The sequence below is a fragment of the Amblyomma mixtum genome, chromosome 5 (assembly GCF_055824585.1).
Source record: "Amblyomma mixtum isolate Tamu chromosome 5, ASM5582458v1, whole genome shotgun sequence".
Taxonomy (NCBI): Eukaryota; Metazoa; Arthropoda; class Arachnida; order Ixodida; family Ixodidae; genus Amblyomma; species Amblyomma mixtum.
The window spans coordinates 38,070,517-38,094,522 of NC_143016.1; the positions used below are offsets into that span (position 1 = coordinate 38,070,517).

Below are 24,006 nucleotides of genomic sequence, written 5' to 3' on the forward strand. Positions count from 1 at the left end.
TCTGTTGTATCGTGTGCTTAATGCCAATACTGGTGAGGAAAACTTGAGTTACATGTACTCTATTGTGAAAAAGACATTGAGAAAAATTTAGGTGATGACTGGCTTGTACAACAGTAGCTGCAAGAAGGACATTCAGACTGTTAGTAGTGGAGAGCTGGATTTCTGTGGGCCTAAGAAAAGCATGGGTTGTGATGCATGTCATAGCGGAGGGCTCCACCAAAGTGTAGCCACTGCAGCTGGGATTGAACCCATAACATTGGGCTTATGAGCCAAATTCCGTAGCCACTCAGCCACCACAGTGAGCTAGTAGTCTGCTAGCAGTCTTTTAAGTTTTTGCAGAGCATAATGAGCTTGCCATATTTGTGAGTAGGTGTTCCTTTTCTAAAGGCCTCGATGTTGCTTGAAGCTTCTTTATCGGCCCATTTTAAAATTATCTGAGCCAAAGCTGGACCCATAAGAAATGTGACTGTAAGATGTTAATGTCACATACATATTATTATGGGAGTTAGCAGAGCAGCATACATGACAGTCCTGGAACCTAAAATTTGTACAGCTGAAAGCACTCATTTCCATGCAGTGACATTACAGGTAATAAATCAGCAAAATCCCATGCGTATGTCAAATGGCTAAAACATCAGCTGCGATTATCAACTCTGTTCGTGAAGTATTCGTATGGTTAGAAAACAAGTGTGATGTTTTTCTTTCTTGTTCAACGAGCATGGAGCATGTATGGGCAGGTGGGTGATATTTGGGACATGGCTGTCACAGGGTTGCCCTCAGAAATAACCAAAACAGAGCTAGGTCACAGTATGGGTAACTGAGGTTAGTTTATGCTGAACTTGAATGCTTGATAGCTGTGCAATTTAGCATCAATGATCACTAGGGGGAGGAGACCCTGCAGTACAGTTTCATTGGAATATGCCAACATCAAAAGGCCCTTTGACTTGAGCTTTGAAATTTGAAGCTTTGCCGGATTGCTATTTATTATTCTTCAGATATTTAGAAGTAGTGAGCATGGTACTAGTGCCTCTTGCTTTGAGAAAATGTTTGCATTTGTAACTGGATGCCGTTTTTTGTCTTTGTTTTCTGCTGCAGGTGAAGATGAGAACATGCTGTTCGTAAAGTTTTTCAAGTATTACCGCTGCTATGATCTCATTCCCGTCAGTGCCAAACTTGTTGTTTTCGACACAGAACTACTGGTAAGATTTCTGCTTAACTGCTTGTGAGCAATTCTCTACAGGTTCCTTCATGTCTGACTTTTATTTGAAGTGCTGACTCGGTTTGAGAGTTATTCATTTGTGCGCTACTGCCGTGAAAGATCTTCTACGGAGAGATTATATTTTTTGTTAAGCTGCATGCAGCTTGCTGTTGTGTGTGCTGCTAATGTAATGTGCCACTATGCATGTTAAAGGAACCATGAAACGATTTTCACTGTGGTTAGGAAAAATGGACAAGCGATAGGCATTCTGTCACTTGTCATCGTGCTGCAAAAAATATTCGAGCTAGCTTCATTAAACCAACGATATCAGTGGTGATTAAAAATGAGGGTCCTCCTCTCCCCCCTAAACTTGTTCACGCCAACGTGCCACGAAAAAAAAATCCCACCAATGAAAATATGCCGCACTTTGACACTTTATTTGTTTAATTCAGGAAAGACACAGTTAGTGACCCCGCGACTACCATCAGAAACATACGGCAGCATTAGAAACCATTAGAAACCAATACTCATGGCTAACGGGCTCATGCAGCTACACAAACAAACGACTTTTGCCACTACCAGAACCATACTCGTGATGTGACATTATAGCTGCACCTAATAGCAGCGTCTGGCTGCCTGTCGCTCATCATGACATCTAGCAGCACCCATGAAGTCAGGGGGCAAAAAGATAATTACAAAAGTCGTTACTATGCGCTGAATGATTAATCCGAAACCATGGTTATTAAAAATTGATGGCAAATGAGAGACTCCATTCCAATGCATGGTGGAGGTGGTGCGAAAGACGAGGACGAAAGGATGACACGACACGAGCATGTCTTTCACGCTACCTTCACAATAAATCAGATTTAACTCGCCCAGCTTTCCATCTTAAATTGTGTGAATGCTCAAAGCTTTCATTCTACAAAGTGAACACATTTACCAGCAGTGGTCCCTTAGTAGGCATGCTATTGCATTGCCCTCAGATTCCCAATATGCGTCTGTTTTCCTGGTGCATTGAAATAGTCACTCCGTGCTTGAAAAATGTCCTTGAGTTTGACCTTTAAAGGCCACATACTGCAACAGAAAGCGCTCACAGCAGAGGAAGCTGGCAGCACATTGAATCAAACAGCGTTGTGGCCAACAGTAATGTCATGCTAAATTTTGATTCTATACTCGTCATATTTTGCCTAAAGGCCAAGCTCATTTCTTCTTCTTGTATTTGATACTAAATACGTGATAACGCATATCAATGTACTTCTTTGATGTATATATATCGCATGACACTGTTGTCACGTGTTATTTTTTTTACTCCTGATGCCGCTAGAACAGCTGTAACTCGGGTACCTCAAATTGTCACACTCTACTCTGAAGGGTTTTTTTTCCCTGTCACATGCAGTATAGACATATGATGTTTAATTAAGCTACTTATAACTGGGCATTCTCATAGTTTAATTTGGTGTGCGTGTATTGTTTGCTTGTGGCCTGTTGTGGGCTGTGACCAAACTTGCCTGCAGGGTGCATATTCTGATTTCGATATCTATGAGGCATACCAATTGCCTGAAGTGGTCGAAGCCTTTTGTCCATTCAGTAGTGAATAAAAGTGCAGTCATTGCATCTCAGTGGTGGGAATGCTGCGCCGATTGCGCCAACCTGTGCCATACATTTAACCACTAGGTGCTACTACAAATTAGTGGTTTTGATGAAATTGCGCCAAGAGTGTGCCAAAATACCACTCCAGCAACCAAGAGCTGCCACCAGCTGCTCAATGTGTACAGCTGCTAGCAGCTAATGTGCGAAGGCATGACTCTGGTTCCTTCTCCTGAAATGTGATGACAAAGATGACCAACAGAGTCCAACCATGTCCCATTTCCTGGCGAATGCACATGCAAAGAAAAAATTGCTTTTCAGAGGCTCAAAAATGGCTAAATTTGGGCCCTACTAGATTTACAGGGCTTTTGTACAGCACCGTCACGTGTCCCATAAGGTCAATGTAAGACCAAAGAAAGATTTTGGATGCGCTCTAGCCAACAAAACTCAATTCCATCGACCTCATTTGTTCTCGCTAGCTGAGAACAGCACCATCAACATTTGAGCTTCCTCTTTGTTTGTACAGTAGAGTGCATTAGTTTGAAACTTCAGCTTAGAGAGCTGGTTCTTATAAATAGGAGTTGTAGCTGATTGGAACCACTTCCAATGGTGGGGTGACATTCTTCGTGAGTTGGCATACAGTGACCACATTGTGCATGCGTGACATCGAGTTTTTTTGTCATTATTGGATGTCTTCCACCACAGGAGCTTATGTTATAGTGCGAGTCTTTTTGTGCCCAGCACTTGAAATGGAAGCAGTAGAGCACGTGGGAAGCGCACAACAAAGCTGAACACAGCGGCGGAGAAAGATGGCGGTTCTCCTTGAGATGAGGACCGCACATGTGCAATAAAACGCTTTGTCGCAAGAGGTGCGCCCATGTTGGACTGAAGAAACTTGTCATAGCCTCCTGTGAAGCTGTGCAGTGCCTAGGCAATGACCTTTGCTATGCCGTGAAATGACAATGGTGTAATTCTGATAAGCCGTGAAACGACCATGGTGTGGTCACACTCATGCTGCAGTGTCATATTTTCAACAAAGCATCATGACCACGCTCATCCCTGGATATCATTGTGACTGTGGTGGCCTCTTTATTCATTATGGCTTTCTCTAACCAAGTTCATTCAACTGGAGCTTGTTTTGGAGTGCTGCCATTGCAATGTAGAAGTGCAGTCATGTGCCTATTTTTGAATTTGGGGGGATTTTTTAAATTTTTATAATCGGCCGCACACTCAGTTGCACAGCTATGTCCAAGGTATCCTGGCAGGGTCACCTCCTCAGTTCGTGCGTATCTTTCTTGTAGGCACAATACATCATAACTGTAGCGGGAAAGGTGCCCCGCCAGTTCAACGCTACGAAATTTCGCACATTTTAATTTGTTACACAATATATGAAATGGGGCACATTTAAAAAGAAATACTCAGTGCTGGCGGAGACAACTCCCTGCAATTTGCACTGCTCAAATCTTCGTGCAGCATGTCATTTTTAAATTGTGGCATTCTCACTATACGGGATTTGATACAAAACATGAGGAGGGTGCTCCAAATTGAATTTTCACCTGCAACATAGCCTGTTCCAAAATGCTCTTGGCCATTCCCATCACTTCCATCTGCACTTGTTTCTATGGTTAAGTGATATGATAACACTGTGGCCACTCTTTACAGCTGCAGTTTGTACCCAGTTGTGGTGATACCACAATGCCTTAAACTCTGCTTCAAAAATGTTAATGTGAAAGCAATCCTTTTCATAGTGGTCCTTCAAGATTGCAGCAATTCTCGCTCTGTGTGCGGTCTCAGGAACTATGCAACAGATAATGGAATTGCTTTGCTGGGTGCTTCTCACTAGAATGTGTGTGTTACTCTGTTTCTCTATTTGCAGCTATTCTAACAGTGGTTTGCATTTCAGTTGACTGCCACAGTCGTTTCCAATGCTTTATAGTTGGTCAGTGTATTCCGCCGGGATCATTCTTTGTATTGATGAAAGTCGGAACATCATACAGCTTCATTACATGTGCATACTACAAAGGTGTGCCTCTTGTTTACAGGTTAAGAAGGCCTTCTTTGCCCTTGTGAGCAATGGTGTGAGAGCAGCTCCTCTCTGGGACAGCGCCAAGCAGGAGTTTATTGGTATGTCCCTTACTCGAATATCTAATGTCAAATGAAAGCCGTGAATACACAGCTGCTTTGAGAAAGAACTTGGCTATGCCACTCACAGTAATTCACTTTCATTTGTGGCTGTTGTTTACACACCAGGTATGTGCTTCATTGTATGCTAGTCGGGGGTAAGTTTAGTTGGAGACACATAGGTGTTAGAGTAGTTTCATGCATACCGCACTGCATAGCTAATAGTGTCCGGGTTTGAGGATGTGGGTACGTTTGAAATATTGAAGTTTTGCCCTATATCACCATTCAGAATGCTGCTTGTAATGGTCAAGTTTTGCCCATGTCTGTATTAGCTTCAGTGGCTAAGCATTTTCTTGCTGGACATTACGTGATCTGGCCATGTGTAGGCCTTCCATGATTGCGGTCTGCTTGTCTAAGATGAATTCCTCTCAAGGATCTGTTAATGTGTGCTCCCTAGGAGGTTCTGCAGTGCTGTATTTGAGGTACTTAATGGTACAGCATGTCTTCACTAAGAGCTAAATTCAGAGTAAGTATGTTTGGAGAGTTGAGTATTTGATAAATGTTTTATAGGTTTTATGGGAGTTTAATGTCCCAAAGCGAATCAATCTATGAGGGGCGCTGTAGTGAAGGGCTCCGGAAATTTCAGCCACCTGGACTTCTTAAACATCCACTGACATCGCATAGTACATGGGCCTTTAGAATGTATCAATTATTTTTTTTATATTGTTTAGCTGCATAAGAGGCCTTTCAAGAGAATTTCAGCATAGCAGGATTGATGTACTTTGGTCTGTGTTTGTCTCCAGTTGATAACCCTGTTTTACAGAATTTGTTCATACAAGCATTTTATTTGTTTCTGTTAATTTGAGATGTAGAAAAATAAAGGAAGCATTGTACAGCTAACTGTGCTACGAAGATTGGGACATGCTTACACTATTTTAGTCCCATTTTTTTTTTTGTAAATGTAATCTACAGCAATTACATTAATTGTAAATATTTGGCTACAACCGTAATATTACAACCATAGAAAGTGTATTTCTACTATCACAAAAATGCCATTTATGTCTTCCTGCCTTCAGGGATGCTGACCATCACAGACTTTATTTACATTCTGAGGAACTACTACAAGTCTCCCCTGGTGAGTTAATGGAAAATTGATTGTATTTGTTCCAGTGCATAGCATTCAGGCTTCCTCTTGCCATGCGAATGCCTCAGGGACTAACATGTAGTGTCTACTTCAGGTGCGAATGGATGAACTGGAGGAACAGAAAATCAAGACATGGCGTAGTAAGTCATATTTTGGAACTTGGGTTTTCAAATTTCTTTAGTGCCAAGGGATCAGGCACATTGTTGTCATCACCATGAATTACATGTGGTTTTATAAGCAGCTGGCTCTTTCACTGCAGTTATTTCATTTGCTTGGTGTGCGCGTGTTCCTTTATTTACCACATTGTGCACATTTATGATGTTTTCTCTGCATTTTTACCGCTTTTCTGGTGACATTCATTCTGTTGTTAATGCACACTGAAGAGCTTCTTTTCCTTTTGTGCAGAAGTCCTCAATGACACTTCAAGGCCACTGGTGCACATTGGACCTGATGCAAGGTGTGTTTCTGCTATATGTGCAGTTGAATTAATATCATGTCATGTCATGGCTAAATTGTGATTTTTGCATTCCACATTCCTCATGCACTTACGGAATGCTATCACACTGTGAAAGACCACCTCCACGCAGTGCCCTGAGAACCAGCATGATGATTTATTTGGCTTGTTCCGGTTATGTTAGGCTCATTTCAATTACTTCTTTGTTCTTTATTGCTAAATGCGCGGCGGCTGAATTTCTTGAAGGCGAAATTCTAGAGGCCGGTGTGCTGTGCGATGTCAGTGCACGTTAAAGAACCCCAGGGGGTCGAAATTTCCGGAGCCCTTCACTACAGCATCTCTCATAGCCTCAGTCGCTTTGGGACGTTAAACCCCAATAAACTAAACCAAACCTTTATTGCTAAATGACCACACTTGCTTTGCTTGTATGTCATGGGATGGCATTTTTGTTAGGGAACACCATGGGCAGTTTTGTCCCTTGCAGAACTTGCGGCATTCAAGGTTGATACAGCATGCACACCCAGTCAGCTTTGTTTTTGAGTGCAAGTTGAGCTGTTTATGGTAGTTTGGTAAATTTGGGGGCATGTATTGATAATCACATTACTGCGACTGAATTTGTAGCATATGCAGCATAATCAGCATTTGTTATGCTACATTGCATTGGCATTATTTTTCATGCATGGTTTTTGATCCCAGCATGCTCTGAAGGTGGGTCAGTGTACTATAAGTGGGAACCAGGCCATGTCACAGTTGCTGGAATGCAAAAGTAACTAATGTAATAGTTCAGAATAATGTAAATGTGCAAGTGCAAGCAGTGTGAGGGGAACACCTTACCGGTACAGAACCAACAATCACTCTCTGAGCAAGAGTGAGAAGCATACACTTCTTGCTCACTAGCCTTCGGTCCATTTTTGCTTTCAGTGGAGCGCAAAAAAAGAAGTTATTTTCATATTGTCTGTAGATCTGAAACAGCCACTGAATTATTGGCGGCATTATGTGCCCACATGCTTTCTGATGCAGCCTGTGTGATGCCATAACTACGCTGATCCACAACAAGGTGCACCGGCTGCCGGTCATTGACCCACAGACGGGCAACGTGCTCTATGTGCTCACACACAAGAGGATCCTGCGCTTCCTCTTTCTCTACGTGAGTGGTCCTCGGAGAATGCACGCTTGGCAACAAGTGCACATTTGGGGGCAAAGTGGGGAAGATTCCACTCCATGGCCGAGAAGTTTCTGATTGAATAATCGCAGTGACTGTCATATGTTTGATAAAAAAAATCGTTAGTGTACGTGAGAACAAACTTGGGGATTCTTATTCTCGGCTCTTTTGAGTGCTTTTTGGTTTCCCCCAAGTAAACCCCCCTTCCACCAACCACTCTTTTACTGTCGTCCTTTTGGGACTAACCATACTGTAATTGCTTATGGCAGACAGTTCCACTCTACAGTCAGTCATTATTCACTGAATTTCAGCATTTTTTGAAGGACAGTGCGTAAGCATGCTCTTTTTGGCATGCATGTTTGGCAGCAATGGACAAAAGATAAGGAAGGCACAGAGGGTTCCTCAGCACCTTTTCAAAAGCCTTTGGGGTTGCCTAATGCTAAAAAGATTAAGAACTTTGGCCCTACCCTTTACGCTTCTTTCCATCTGCTAGTTCAGTTGCCTATAAATGCGCCCCACTTGGCATCAGGAGAGAGTGCATAGGTCATCTCGAAAGTTTTTCCAGCTGCATTACTCGCTTATTACAACAGAGGGGCATGAAAGGCTCCACTTGTTGGAGGAGTGTGTGACAGAGCCTGCATTAGAAGAGCGCTTGCATGCTGCATACATAAAGAACTAGTAGTGCACATGCAGTTGGTGTATTTGGACATCTGGAAAGAAATTTGCCACAACAGTTACTTCTGTTTTAGCATATCATTATTAGCTTTTGGCCTGTTTCTGGCATGTAGCCAAAGCGAGGCAACATTCCTTTTGAACATATCTTGCTCCCAAGTCTGTGTACAGGCTCATGTCTATCTATGAGCAAGTTGTTTGTGCTTGGAAACATGTGCAGAGCAGAACAGAATGAATAACTGGCTAGAGACCTGGCCATGACATCTCTACTTACTGCCAAACTTTCTTTTGAATATAAATCTGACTTCGGTTATAACTTTTTTTTCCGTGTCAAATTTTCTGTTAACGGCCCAGGCCATGCTCTGCATGTGCATTAGGGCAGCGTTTTCTAATTTTGTATGAAGTTGGATTCCAAGTGTACTGAAGGGAGACTTGCAAATACCAGACATCACAAATTCAGTTTTGTTACTTGAAACAGCGCAAAAGACGGGGACAGGGAAAATAGCAGGGACCACCAAATAGCCAGCACGTCTGCCCTTGTCAGTTTTGTTGCTAGTGTTGAAAGCACAGTGTACTTTATGTCCAGACTATTATGCTTTAATGCAATGTCAAGGATGTGCACAAATCAAGCATTGTAATTCGCTTATGTAAGGGTTTGTGAAAATGCTGCAGTGGTAGTTAAAAAATAGATCAATTTATTATGAATGCTAGAATGTAAGTAGATGAAATAGCAGATAAATCTGCTTTACTATATCATATCTTTGTGAACTACATCACTGTCCCAGTCGGAAGGATTTATTTCTTGTAATCAGTCCTGAACATGTGGAAGTGCATGAAATCTACCTTTCAGTGGCTGCAACTTTTATTTGAATAAATTATTTTGTGTTTAAGGAGGAGATTGAAATGGAGCAATTAAGCAAAAGTTTATTTGGGCCCTCAGTTAAAAACGTTTTCGGTGATGAGTGCATTTGTAGGCTTTAGAAAAGCTTTGGACAGGTTAATATGTCGGGCTTGAGGTAAAGCTTCATTTTCTTTTTGTTGCTCCTGCCAAATGTCATATATGACTGGGGCATGTAATAATAATTCTCTTTGCTCTCTGTGACTCTAGCAGAATTATAGCAGTCGAATTTACTGCAACGCTTGATTTATGCTGTTGTGTATTTAAAAAAACTGCACTGTCTGTTATTTCTGGCACAGTACTATGAGCTGCCTCATCCCAGTTACTTGGATCACACTTTGCGGGTGTTGAAGATTGGAACTTACGAAAATATCGCCACGGTAAGCCCTAGACCATTTGGTCGCATTTTGTAGCGGCCTCTGTCTGACCGAGTGTGTCGGGCGCCTTGGAGCTTTTAAATATCATCTACATTTTGCAGGCACCCGTAGAAACTGATTTGTTAGCCACACTTTATTTCTCTGCTCTCGTCTTGTGACTGGTTACAGCCTCTGCAATGAGCTGTCAATGATTAGGTGCTGCAGTGGCTGTCGGTGTAGGTCTGTGGGACTGTTACACAATCACAGAACGTGGAAGATGTTCATGATACTCAAAATGTTGGGGATCCCTTCTGTCGTATCTGCTCCTAAAACGTGACCTGTTTAAAGATTTAAATGTGGGATTTTAATTGAATTTATTTTCACTTTCAGTTTGTGTGTTGTAAATTAGCTATGCTTTGCAAGCTACTTAAGTTTTTTGTTGCGACCTTGTTCTCAAGCAGGCTTTTTAAAATTTTGTTTACAGAGGTAAATTCTTTTCCAAACTCAGTTTTTTTCTTAGTGAAATGTTTGAGAGTTTATTCATTTATGTTTTTCCCAGCTGTAACCAAGTACAGAGTACTATATTTTAAAGCACTGCGTGCTTATGAAAGCACTCCCTGACGTGACTCAGTGTGTGCTCGCTTTTTTTTTTCTATGTCCCGTCCCTGGCTATGCAACAGACAAAGCCTAGCACGCCGCTGATTGTGGCACTGAACCAGTTCATCAAACGGAGAGTATCAGCATTGCCAGTGGTAAACGACCAGGGGAAAGTGGTCGACATATACGCCAAGTTCGATGTCATTGTGAGTGATGCCCTTGCCTCCGGCTTTTGATAATGGATCTCCTGTTGAATGATTACCTCTTTGAATAATTAGCAGATAATAATTACTCCCTTATGCTCTTTCTCAAGCTCCTGACAATGAAATGCTTAGTTTTCTTGTAGTATTATCCTTCTTTTCTTTAAGTATTCTTGATTTTAAATGAATTTGCTCTGGCTTTCTCTCGTCTGATTCTTCTTGTTTACCATCTTTAGTGCCATTTTATGCCAAAAAGATTGGTTCATGTGGTTTTTCCCGTGTGTTGTTTTGCATGGCCCCATTTTCTGCAAACTTAATTGTAACTGCGCATCAGTTAATCAAAGTTGTAGTTCTAAATGTAGCTTAGGTTTTATTTTGCGTTGGTCCTACGTCTCAGTTCATTACCAATTGCTGATATTTGCAGAACTTGGCAGCTGAAAAGACATACAACAACCTTGACATTACAATCAAGAAAGCTCTAGAACATCGAGATCAGGTGAGCCACTCTTCATTAATGCACTGTGTGAAGGATGTTGATTTTGCATGGTAAATTATCTACTCATAGATTTCAGTTCTCCCACTCATTTTATTTCTGTATAAATTCAGGTCGCATTCATTAATACATACTTTCTTTAAGACTGGTACGAGCAGTTTTTTTTTTTTTAGCCTTAAGATTGCAGAACTTGCTGAAGTTGACTGCATAACCGTGTATTATGTAGTAGTTCCCCTGTAATGGTCGGTACATCCATATTCAAGCAGTCTTAATAATGAGGTAATTGGTGCATGGCTTTATTTTGGCTCTAACTGGATGTGCTCTATATGTAAGATATGTATGTTCCAATCATGCAAATTTGAGGAACAGTTGCAATAACAACATTATCACGTAGTTGCTGTGATAAATGGTGAACAGGAAGTGGAAATGCGCAGTCGCATTGTGTGACACAGTTTTTTGGGTTGGTGCAATGTTGTAAACTCTGTGGCTAGTACTATAGTTGGCAAAGCATGATGTTTTCATGTCTTCAGGTCATCTAGTACAGAAAACCTTGTACAAAATAGCGCCGGAGAAGTTTCAAATGTTAGGTTCAGCAATAAGGTATGGAAATTGACTGCGTAACTGTGACATTAGGGACAGTTTGTTGAAACTTAGGTTGGAAGTTGTCCTTTTGCTCTGGACTGCTTGTCTTGCTTGAGTGAATAAAAGAAAGAAGATTGGCGGGTGCATTGACCTATGATTGAGTAGAAATTTCAATTTCAATTATGGTATGCTGTATTATTTTTTGAAATGTTCCATCCCGTTTTGTGTATATCTAAAAAATTTGTGCAGTTATATATACATAATGAATTTGGTTTACTTTTCATATCGGAGAGTTGAGCACAATATAACATAAACTAGTGCTATGCAAGCAACCGTTAGTTACCTCTGATTAGCAGGTGCAATTTTCCCTCATCGTTTCCGTTAAGGGGAGGACGCGGCTTTCAAAACCGACTCTTATTTTTTAATGTACTATTTTGATCAAAATATTTTTGCATGTTATGTTCGGATACAACTTAAAAAGACAGCATTTGGTTACACTGGCCACAGTCGATGGAGCTCTGTATTACTTCGGTGACCAATTAGAGCACAGAATAAAATCGGCTTTTTAATGTTTGACTCTGTCAAACAAACCAGAGGAATCAGAATTCATGAGCTTCTTGTTTAGATAACAACAAGATCTGTAACAACATTGTACTTTTTTCGTGGAGGAATTCTGTTCAGCAGTCCTTAGTGTGGGTGCAGCTTTACTCAGACTTGAGTTGCAGCCAACTAAAATAATGCTTTCAAATTTAAATGCACTAGATTTCAGCATTATTTCCAAGAAGTTTTTCAGCACATTTTTTTTCTTCTATGTGTGATGACAATTTAAAATTTTTTCCAGCAGACTTTTCTATTCTATTTTCTTTAGAAGGCAGTTAGTAAAACATGTTTAAACTGCAAACCAGCTGCCATACTAAAAATTCACAATCCATCAAAGACAATGATTGTCATCGCAGGCATGAACTGCAGTTCTATGAAATCAACAAAACAAATGGGGTCAAAATAGATAAAACAGTTGCAGAGCAAAAACTTTGATTTTTTTCTAATGTTTCCCAATTTTTTAGAGCACTTTCCAGTGGATTTGAGCAAAATACTTTCAGGGCAGCATAGAAAACAAGGCATATGAGTGGATACAATGATTAAAAAAAAGACTTTTTGGACATTTTTTGCATTTTGAAAGCTGTGTTTCTCCTTATGCTTTAGCAGAGTTCGTTACTTGAATGATAATGGGGCATAGTAGTTGTGTTTGTAAAGTATCTCAACATTTATCTGTACGTTGTAAAATGAAGAGGCGCTTATGGAATGCTCCTTTACTAAAAAGGTGGTGCAAATCTAATGTGACGCGAGAGTGCCTGACACTGACAGGAAACTGACCATCTCGGTATATGCTTTTTTCTCTGCAGTATTTCGAAGGCGTGCTGAAGTGCACTTTGGATGACACTTTGATGGCTGTCATGGAGAGGATTGTCAAAGCTGAGGTACTTCCCCCCCCCCCCCCCTTTTTTTTTCAGTTCTAGAAGTGCCAGCAGCACGTGTGCTGATCTCATTAATTAATATTGTTCTATGCGACTGTGGAAGCATTTGGAATTGGTGTTTTATTTATACCGTATTTACTCGCACAATGGGCGCACTCGCATAAGAGGCGCACCCCGAACTTCACACTGTGATCAATACAGTATTTACTGTATTGACGCCCTCCCGTCCCATCTCAGCTGGGGACACACAAACACGCGCGCATTCCACAACCCAAGGTTAATTTAACAAAGTTTTTGCTGAACTGCTACTAGTCCTCACTAGTGTTGCTGCCGTTGCAGCTGCTACGGACCCACAGCACGTACGACGACATCGCGTGGAACAGCCACGCATGCGAATTCTGCACACACTTTTCAGGGATGCTCACTTTACACGTCTCTTTGGAAAGCTTTCTCTCCAGCCGGAAACCTTCTCGACTTAGGCCTAGGAAAACTTCGGCGCTTGGAGTCAGATACGAAAATTTCGGCATCCCGCAGTCGCAACTGCTGCACTTCTTGGCCATACTGAACTTCCAGCCCGGTGCATGCTTGCCATGTTTGAGAGCAAACTCCTAGCCGTGTAGCTATCAAGGTGCTTGCCCATCCTACTAAAACTGCAACACTCGGCGACGGCACACGAAGGCCACAACTACGGTGAACTAATACGCTACTACAACTCCTGTGCCTTTGAAAGCTACAAAAAGCTCGGGCTGGTGATAGTGATGCCGATATGATAGCGGGAGCTCGCGGCAGAGGAGAAAGTTGACAGTGTTGATGGCCCTATCTGTGGGCGGAACCTGGTAGCTCCTGTGCGCGTGCGTGACCTCTGCAATTGGGCCCTCTTTTTGCTCGCTGCTGGAGCTGATTGCGGAGGCCACGGCACGTGCATTTCGAAGGCTGTTCTCACATGGGTCATCGAAAGTTTGGGTGTGGCCCATACACGGATTTTTTTGTTTAATATTTCCTTCGAGAAAACAAGGTGCGGCCCTTACACATGTGCGTTTATACGGTATGTTCAATTTTGCAAGTCGAAAAATTTTCAGAAATTTTATCCCATGTAATAGGCACACCCCGAACTTGAGCCAGATTTTCTTAATAAGAACAAAAATGTGCGCCTATTATGTGAGTAAATACGATTCTTTTACCTTCATCAAATTTCAGGTCCATTGAGCCCTTGTTATAAGGTGGTGTATTTATAACCTCATCGCTGCAAAGTCTTGTGGGGATATCTGTGCTTTCACACACCATACAATTTTGCATATGGCTATAAATACTTGTCCCCTCATGGCTTTAGCTTAGCGGCAGCATCTAATGCTTGTGTCTGGACCTGGTAAGAACATCAGAAGCTACTCGTGCTCATTATACTCCGTTTCATACACAGCAGGCAACGCTACGGAGGTTGCTGAAGTAGTGTGTCCATGAAACTATACTGCTCCGCCACATATCATTCGTTTTTCTCAAAACTCCGGTCATTGTTTGGACGAATACAAAGAGCGGTATAAAACGATGTAGTAGCATTGAAAATGACGGTCGAAGCTGTGAGGCGCTCAGTGTTCGGGCTCTCTGGCCATAATTTTCACGGAGAGTGAACTACATTTTGGGCGCGGATTTAGTAGAAGCAATTCGCCCTACCAACCGCGTATCATACCGCCACGTGTACTTTTTGCTTCTCGAAATCTCGAGTCGCAGGACGAAAATGTGGCAAGAGGTAAAACAAAGTCCAGGAGGTGCCAGTCATGGTACTTAAGATTTCTCGCTACGAAATATGTTTGTGTTCGCTTTGGTTGTATGGCAAACTACTTTTTGCGTGCGGACTTAGCATGCGCGAATAGGCGCACTAGCTTTGCAGCGTTGCCTGCTATGTATGAAACGGAGTATAGATGCACTGTTGGGCAGGTTGTGTTATATTCCGAGCAGTGCCTGAACCACTATTTCTTCACTGTCCTAGGTCCATCGATTGGTTGTAGTGGATGAAGAAGACCACGTGGTTGGCATCATTTCGCTGTCAGACATTCTCTCCTTCTTGGTTCTCAAGCCACTGGGTAAGCAGTGCCTTTGAACAGGCAGCACCAAACATACAAAAGGTTATGTCTGAAATTTTTCAATGTACAGTACTCTCGGATGAGACGAATAATGTGAGACCATTTGGTTGATCTCCTATGTGACTCAAAATCTGCTTAAAATGAACTGTTCCATGTGTCCTCTGGTTAAGACAAGATTTTGCAGCAGCTGTGAACCACAGCGACCCCGTGCGACACCATTCATGGGGCATATGTCCGTGTGGTACTGACAAGAAAACACGTAAAGGATGCATGGCAGTTGCAACGGCCACGCGGGTCAGAAATTCAAGATAGAGAGAGAGAGACCGTTTCTCCTTTCAGAATCTTCTTGTGGTTAGATATTGATATTGTCATAGAGGAAGAAAAGAACTCCATGGATATTGTACTTTACCACAGACTCTACGTTCACAACGGATGGTATATACAGGGTTGTGGCTTCAGCGGAGGTTTTCCAATTAGCCGGGATGGAAGTGGCTTGTGCTTTCCTCCCCCTGCCAAAACTAAGCGGTATGACTGTTCTCGAAAACGGGGCTGTCATTGTCAGAGGTGCATGGTCTGTGAGCGACTCTGCTGCATAAAATGGGGTTTTGAGTGGGACTATTTTGACAGTCCCTTGCCTTTCCGGTTATTCCTGGACGCGGCCTTCCTCCGGGAGCCGGTTGAAATTAACCGGTGCGATACTTGTAACATCCGAATTAACGAGTGTACGACGCCATAGACTTACACAAGCATTAGCTGGGACAGAGCTGGCAATTCGAATTATCCAGATTTCTGAAATAACAGTGGTTGATTGATGAGCTTTTACTGTAATGTGCTATATTTTTTTTACGTTTATAAATGGTTAATTGAAGAATATATGTGAGCTGTGCTTTTACATTCATGTGTCATTCAGATTGCTTTTTGAGAATCTGGTTCCTTGAAAAAATATGTATATTTTTTTATTCTATTGCAGGAGTCCAACTAAACCAATACTGCTGTGACAGCATCATTTAAAAACACAATTAGTAGTTTATTTACGAAGAGTAACCATGTGTTCTTTCAGATGCACGAGTTAGTAATTGAAAACATGGGACACTTTCCGATGTGGCAACCGCATTAAGTAGCTACAGTGTAGAAGTACAGTGTACTTAATTGGCTCACACCCTGTGGATAGAAGCAACCAGTTGAACGAGGGATGAGAGAAAGGAAATCAACCGTTTATTTTTACTTACCTGGTGGCCACATTTCATGGTGTGGACTAGGTTGCTCGGGTGTACGTTCTTTCCTTTTTCTTGTTTGCTGGGCAAAAGATGAGTCATTCTGGTGAACTGCTGTATTCATTTTATTCTCTTCTCTGTAGGCATGGAGCGGCCTGACAGGAACCGAGCCTCTGAGGCTACCTCGCTCCCTGTGCACGAAGAGAATGAATCGGAGGAGTCTCATGATGATGATGGCGGTGGAGCAGCTGACAAGAGCCAAGCTGAACAGAGCGCATCGGAAAGCCAGCCACCCGAGGAACCGTGAGGGCCAAATCAAGTGCAGACACGGAAGCACATTGCCTCGTCTTACCAAGGCGACAGCTACAGCAGTTTTCGGATTCTGCTGTCTTCCATACAAGGAGACTTGCCCAGAAGCACCTTCCTCACTTGGAAGCAAATCCCTTGTTAGCGCAAAAGAGCTCATTGCCAAGTCAAAACCTCTTGGAAGACGTCTACCGGCAGCCAGAGCTACACATAGCTTGCCGTGAAGAGGTGCTGGGCACTGTGTTGTCATTTCCTGTCACTTTGGTAAAGGCTGTCTTGCGAATGTATGGCAGCTGTGAAACCAACAATCTGCAAAGGAACTTCCTCAAAGAGCAGTGCATCATTGCTAGAAGAATGTTTTCCACCTGACTGTGAGCTGAAAGTCTGCCCTTGATGAGTGGTAGGCTGCAGGAACTTTGAGAGTTGCCCGACAGCAGCAATTGCTAAGAGCACAGCCACACACTTACACACACATACATACTACATGCGTCGAACCTGGTGGAAGCCGAGAAAGCACGTACAGAGACACAGGGAACCTGCAGAGGTGGTCATTTAGATCAGAATACAGTTCAAACGCTTCCTAGATTGTTAGGCCGTGTGCATTCATTGCCGATTTGTTGTTCGATCACACAATTCATGTTACTAAGTGGATTATCACACAATTCATGTTACTAAGTGGATTATGTTCATCTTCAGATGAATTTGGCATTGTGCAGCAGATCCGTGCCTCTGAGGTACCTTTTCTTGCTCTTGGAGCTGTGTACATAGCATGTACAAGGTGTCTGCGTTGCCAGAGCCATGCCTGTCGTGTTCTGCTGTTTTCTTGTTTTTTTTCACTCAACTCCCAGCTCTATTGCTTGGGTTTACTGTGCCGTTTGAAAAAAAAAATAAATAAAATGTTTCGATGTTAGGTTTGTCAATGCCATATTGCTGTAAGAATGGACAGGATGAATCTGTACCTGCCAACATGCTTTATCTAGAAATGCCCGCCATGAATATGGTTTACAAACCAAGAAGCCAAAACTGAAAGGAGAGTTGCTGTATGAATCTCTCCTCCGAGTGTATATAGTTGAAAGACCATACATGTCAAGAGCTCTTTTTCTGATCCATAAAGAAGCTTGTTTTTCATAAATGTGTGCCTGGTTCCTTTTACAACTACTTTTTTTATAGTTGCACCAACTGGCAGATGATGCAACCATCGGTAAGAGACGTTAGTAATAAACAATTATGGTGTCTTCGGCTGACAGCACTCGTGGAAATTTCTGCACACTCGTGCAGTGTCGCACGTTCGGCTGGGACGAGCACAACATGAGTGCACGACATCGTGCCACTGTCAGTCTTCACAGCGGCACGACACTGTGGAGCATGGTGCAATCCCGTCGTACAGCGCGCGCATGCAGACGCTCCCAGCCCCGCCGTCAGATCAAGAGGCAGACGATGCTGTTGATGCAGAGAATTTCGCTGTATAGTGGCTGATAGGAAGCTCCGGCAAAGACGAAAAACAGATGAAGCATCTCGAGTGGGCATATTTTATAAAGGATGTTGAATATGATAGGGGCTGCAATGCATTTATTCGCGCTGAAATCACTCAGCTACCGGCCGACAAGCTACACGTGCCTTGCTGTACTTTTTGTCAATGTAAACACGAGGTAAAGGATATCAGTGAGGTGACAAGGTGGCGAGCTGAGACCTGATGGGGAATCATCTGCAGATATTTTCGAAAGTTACTCTGGCTGAAGCTTTACAGCGTATGCGTATTGAAACCGGCAAGCATAACGCCGCGCTGTGGTGTTTGACAAACCTGCACCACCATGATCACAGTATTTCACGAGCATGCTCGTGGGTCCGGTGTTTCCCAATGTTTCTATGAAAGGCTGTTTCAAGCACTGTTGTATGCACTGTTACTGCAGAGGTTGTTGCTAAATGTACTAATTGCTGATTATGGTTGCTGGCATCGGCTGCTCGTAAGACTGGCCTCTTGAGATTTTCGAGGGTCTCGGAGGCCACGATGAATAAAAGGCAGAAAGAGCGACGGCACTTTGCCGGTGTTTCACACGTTCCGTCGAGGTGTAAGGGACGTGCCACTAGTGTTGTATTTGACGCCACTTCCTGTGGTTCGGCACGGAGGCAGTGCATCTAAGCCGAAGACACCATTAATGCAGACTGTAGCTCTGTGGGTGGCTTGCACTCATGAGGCTGGAAACCCATGCACGCTTGCGTATCTAATGAATTGAACTCGTTCAGCCCAGTGCAAGCTGTAGGTGGCAAGTCTGTGCAGCAGCCATTACTGTGCATGTAAACTAATACTCTGCTAGCCACTGCCGTGATGTTGTGAGGGTGGTCTGGAGAGTTCACACATTCACTGGCAGGTTGGGTTATTGCCTAAACCTTATTGCCTGACAAGTGAAATTTTTGCACAGTGCATGCAAGTGGAACGTACAGATTGCAAGACGTTCAACTGGGCTAGTTGGTAAAGATTTGTGGTGACAACACAGTGCAAAAGATGAGGAACCAGAGTAAGAAAGACGGCGCCTGTCCTGTGTCTTTATTACTCTGGTTCCTGGTCTTTTGCACTGTGTTGTCACCATGTACTCCTCTCCCCTTTTGGTACACTGTAGTGAGGTACCAAAATACTTTCTCTACAAGGCAAGGATCAACTGCTATTGCTTAGTGACACTGGGACCAAGTAAGGTGAGCAGTTCGGGAGAGTATACATCCACTGCAAGAAACTGCTGGACACAGCTCTACTGCATCAGGGACACCAGGAGTTCACGAGCTGGTGCCCACACGTTCAGAACTTGGAGGGGGCGTCGGTTACTTTAGTCCCAGTAGTACCAGCTGCCCCTTAATGTTAGGGGTAAAGATTGCACCACACAGTACAGTACAACAGTCTGAGACCCTCAAGACTGTTGATGGACCTGTTTTAATGCAGGAATGCATATATTTTACAGCTAAATTTTCAACTCCCATTGTCCGTCGCGGTTCTGTCCACCAAGGCTACGGGGCATCCATAAGTGCCCTAATGAGGCACAGAGGGGCTTCAAAAATTCTTGTGTTGTATTACTTCCTAATTAAACGCGAACGGTTTTTTTAATGCGAAAGCTTTACTAGCCTAGCAGCGCCAATATCGCTGACTGCACAAACCTTGAACAGAGGACCAGAGCTGTGTAACCATGTGACTCGCAGCCACTGTGCACTGCCTATCCAGTGTCTTGCTACGGACCAAGCAAGTCACTCAGAGCCGCAGACATTGGGCCGAGTCTGATCATCCAGTCTAACTGACAACCGTGCAAGGGATTTAGCAATTGATAAGGAGCGTAGAGCGGGAGCTTCGAAAACAAAGGAGTGGCGCATAACTGGCCCCCTGGGACAGTGGACACCTCAGTTGCTAAGCTACGTGGCGGTAGTGACAGATGTGCACTGCATGCATTGGCTCTCGGTACCGGTAATGGTAGCATGTTACACAGCATGCTAAAGGTGTCTATTGATAACTTTGTGGCAGAAACTTGGCACTGAAGCGATAGGAGACATTCACTGAGGTCGCGCTACCAGACTGCACGAGCGTCGTCACGGCAAGCGCGCCATGTTGACGGTCGTTTCACTCCAGCTGTGAAGTACCCGGCGCGAATTGTTACTGATCTGTAACATCTTTCCATGTTGTTAAGTCAACGTCCACTTTTCTTTGTGGAACGCATATTGTGCATGACATTTGCAGCAGAATTCTGTGCCGTGATATAACCCAGCTGCCTGCGGCAACTCCACAGCAAAACTGGCTGGCTACACTGCACGCAAGAATGTACACGACTTGCAGCTTTAATATCAGTTGATAACTGTCAGCTACTCATCCAGGGAACATCGTGGATAAACAGCACATGATTAATTATCACATGACTAATTCAAAGACTGTATTTCAGCGGAAAGGCAAAGCGTCGTAGCCGCCCTATTTACATGACAGAAAGATCGAGCAAATACTGTCCTACGCTTGCAACACGAATGCAGACCTATCAAGAATGTCTTGCAGTTCTGAGTATAGTAGCGCAGCACTGCTTCGAATGCACAAGACCTGGAATCTAGGCCGATTTGCAGCAACGCGATGTGCAGCGATTCCGCTAGAGTCTCTAGTGACACGTCACTTGTTTTTAACAAAACGGCTGCAACTGCAAGAAAACAACAGCTTCAAGCAATGGCTGTAAGAAAACCCGGAAAAAGACTGGCTATTTTTTCTTATCTAGGGAATATGGATGCCCAGTACAGCGTGGATTTTACTGTGTCAGTTGGTACTCTAAATGAGTCAGCCAATTGGCCGAGTATGGTGATCTGCTGGTGGCCGAATAGAGCATGGCCGCTGACTTTAAGAACAAAGGCAAGAATTAGTATCAAATCATATTCCAGATCAGTAGAAAACATAGACAGGAAGACCACAACCTCGTAGAGGTACAATGTACTTGAAGCCCCGAGGTAGAGTTTGTATCCGATCGAAAGTGGCCGGCGTGTTACATAGATCAAACAGCATGGCTTTAAACAGATAGAAACCATGAGGTGTAACGAATGACAGCGTCTTTTAGCAGTCCATGTCATCCACAGCGATCTGCCAACAACCAGAGTGGATATCCAGAGATGAAATCGCACCTTTCATAGTGAAAGTATTTAAAGGTTTACTCCTGAAACAAGAATCAGAAAAACAAGCAGCTGTCATTTCGTTTTGAAAGCAGTACTAATAAAAAAGAAGACATTGAGAACATTCTTTGACGTGGATGGATATCTAGAACATCTGGATGTGCCGTCTAACATCCCGAAGAAACATATGGGCTATGACTATGAGGGAGTGGATGGCTCCAGATAATTTAGACCACCTGAGTTCCTTTATGTGCATTTCCACTGCTCATCACAGGTCCATTTTTTAAATTTCATCGAAATGTAGCTGCCGCGGCCGCGATTCGATCCCGTAAGCAGACCAGGGGAATGAGACACGAAATAAGAAAATTCAATATGCAAGAGTTTTCATCACCATCGCCAACATTTCAAACAAGAATGCTTGAGGGACGGGTCTGACCCTCCGCTCCTAGCTGCACCCGGTGCGGACCGCACCCCCCTAGAACGCTACTTCCGGACAGTCCAGCGATACTGGAGTGCCCAGTGGAGCCCCCATACTTTATGCCGCTGAATACTGGAACCTTGAAGTGCTACCAAGCACAGAAGATGCCCGCGCGTGAGAAACATTTGAAGATGACATCGTTTTGTGGATGCAATATGCTTTGTGGATGGGTATGCAACCTTTACGTGTGCTTGTACGCGGGCTGTGGAAGTTTGTCCATGCGCCGGGGCTGACTTTTGCAAATGCCACTCTGCCTTCCGGCCCATGAGTGGATCGAGCGTGGACAGCGCGAGGTGGGACAACTATAGCACTTAGCTGCCATGGCCAAGTTGCTGTGGAGGCAATTCAGGGGACGTTGGGTGGTCGACGTTTGAAGCCCGCGAAGTCCACAGCAGAATCGCGTATGAAGCGCGCCTCCGCACCATGGACATTTATTCCAGATGCACATAGTCGATGGGGCCGCCGAGCAAGAGTACCGTACAGACTCAAGTGCGGCAAGCGGAGAACGACCATTGGTGTTTTGCTGCGCAAAAGGAGACAGCGTTGGCGTTGTACCACACACACGATCCCCTCCGACACGCTATATGAGAACAACGTCGATAGCATGCTACTGCTCAAAGTGCGGGTGGGAGCACTCTGCACATTGATCTACCACCGTCTCTTCAACCCTGCTCCAAAGTTGCAAGCCGGCAATGTGCACTCACTCCCCTTCTCCCTTTCTCTCTTTTTTTTTTGTCTCAATTTTTTTCCGGCTAGGGCTCAGGCCAGCGTTCACTTGATACGAACGGTATACAGATACAGTTCATCACCTGTGGAACTGCTACCCAAAAGTTCGGGGAATTCAACTGTAAAGAAAAGATGGTCACCTTAACTCCTAGTTTGCACTGTTTCCTCTGAAGTGGTCACCTTAAGCATGTGTACCCCTATCCCAATATTTCTCCCATGACTCAACGCATCCATGGAAGTCGCCAAGTGTGAGTGCATTCAGGAGCTCCTGCGATTCCGACTGGATCTTTTCAATTGTGGATCTCTTCAACCGATACCTTTTCAACGTCAGTTTCATTTTCAGGAATAAGAGAAGGTCACAGGGAGCAAGGTCAAGCGAGCAGAGCAGGTGCGGAAGTACTCGATGTTTTTGGAAGTGTGGAACTGTCACACGAGTGATATGTAAGCAGGCACGTTGTGCTGATGGAGCAGCCAGTTGTTGCTTTTCCACTTTACTGAATATCTGTCCAGAAAAACGTCTCGAAAGAGTCCTGAATTACAATTCTACAATGCCTAGATATCATGAATAGTTCACCTGCAATCTGCAAAGATAGCCTCACAAACTTCCGCTATCGTTTTCGGTGTTATCTTTGTTGGCGGTCAGCCATAATGCTCAGCGCCGTTGAAAGACGTTTGGCCACCTTTGAGGGCTTTGTACCACAAAAAAATTATTGCTTTGGATCATGAAATTATCTATGAAAGCTTTCTGTAGCATATGATGTGTTTCTGCAGCAGTTTTGTTAAATTTGAAACAGGATTCAATGCAGATTTTTGCTCCTTTATATCAGTCATTTCCGATGCAAAAAGAAAAATGCACCAGATGACTGAAACATACCATTGAATAATCAAACAGAACAAAACAGCACGCCCTTTCAGATGCACGGCTACCGGTACATTGATACATAAGGCAGACTGCTCACATTATATACCACCGGGAAGGCGTAGTTTACCCAGACGGTGCACACTGTTTTAACTCCTCGAACTTTCGGGTAGCACCTGGGAACGGAATCATGCAGCTGTATTTTCTCATCTCCCCTTCCCCAGGGCTCCGCACATCCCAAACATGCGAATAGACTCTAGATGTGGCCCACCACAATGGCTCAGGTGTTAGGGGACTTTTCTACTGAGTTAGAGTACCCGGGTCAGCCATGTTTTGATGGAGGCGAAATGCAAAAGACGCCCGCCCATGTGCTCTTTGACATAGGCACAAGTTACAGAATCTCAGGTTAATCCCGAACCCCCCACTCCTGTGCCTCTTTCTTTCGCTCTTTTTTTCATCTATTCTCTCACAGCAGAGCAGAGGCATTCAGTGAGTGCGCCTCTCCTTTCCTCAAAACCAAATCTGATTTTTCATTGTGTTGGCTCAAGGGTTGCATTTATGAAATGCACTTGTTGCATTTCATAAATGTATTTTACACTTTTAAGTATAGCCATCTATCTCCTAACTGTAAAGGGCACCTGCCAAGGAATAGCCTTCTACAACCCTCAAGCTCTACTAATGCACAAGGCTCGCCAATAGAACGCTTTCAGCCAGTGGTATAATGCCACTTCAGCATCTCGCATGCCGAATGTGGTTTGCATTGACAGCGTAATGAATACAGCCTACACA

The 24,006-nt window shown here is 43.6% G+C and overlaps 1 protein-coding gene across 8 annotated transcripts in view; it reads left to right on the forward strand.

Moving 5' to 3' along the window:
• The window catches only part of LOC149341823 (5'-AMP-activated protein kinase subunit gamma-1-like), a 282,152-nt gene extending 264,483 nt beyond the window's left edge, over positions 1–17,669 (forward strand). For all 8 annotated transcript variants that reach the window (XM_089544044.1, XM_089544046.1, XM_089544051.1 and 5 more), the window contains 12 exons: positions 1,096–1,199; positions 4,828–4,909; positions 5,983–6,041; positions 6,145–6,190; positions 6,456–6,507; positions 7,525–7,651; positions 9,536–9,616; positions 10,273–10,395; positions 10,814–10,885; positions 12,868–12,942; positions 14,924–15,017; positions 16,375–17,669. In XM_089544044.1, the coding sequence (XP_089400170.1) occupies positions 1,096–1,199; positions 4,828–4,909; positions 5,983–6,041; positions 6,145–6,190; positions 6,456–6,507; positions 7,525–7,651; positions 9,536–9,616; positions 10,273–10,395; positions 10,814–10,885; positions 12,868–12,942; positions 14,924–15,017; positions 16,375–16,538 (1,079 nt within the window). In that variant the 3' untranslated portion in view covers positions 16,539–17,669. The remainder of the gene's footprint in view (positions 1–1,095; positions 1,200–4,827; positions 4,910–5,982; positions 6,042–6,144; positions 6,191–6,455; positions 6,508–7,524; positions 7,652–9,535; positions 9,617–10,272; positions 10,396–10,813; positions 10,886–12,867; positions 12,943–14,923; positions 15,018–16,374) is intronic.
• The last annotated feature ends 6,337 nt before the right edge of the window (positions 17,670–24,006 follow it).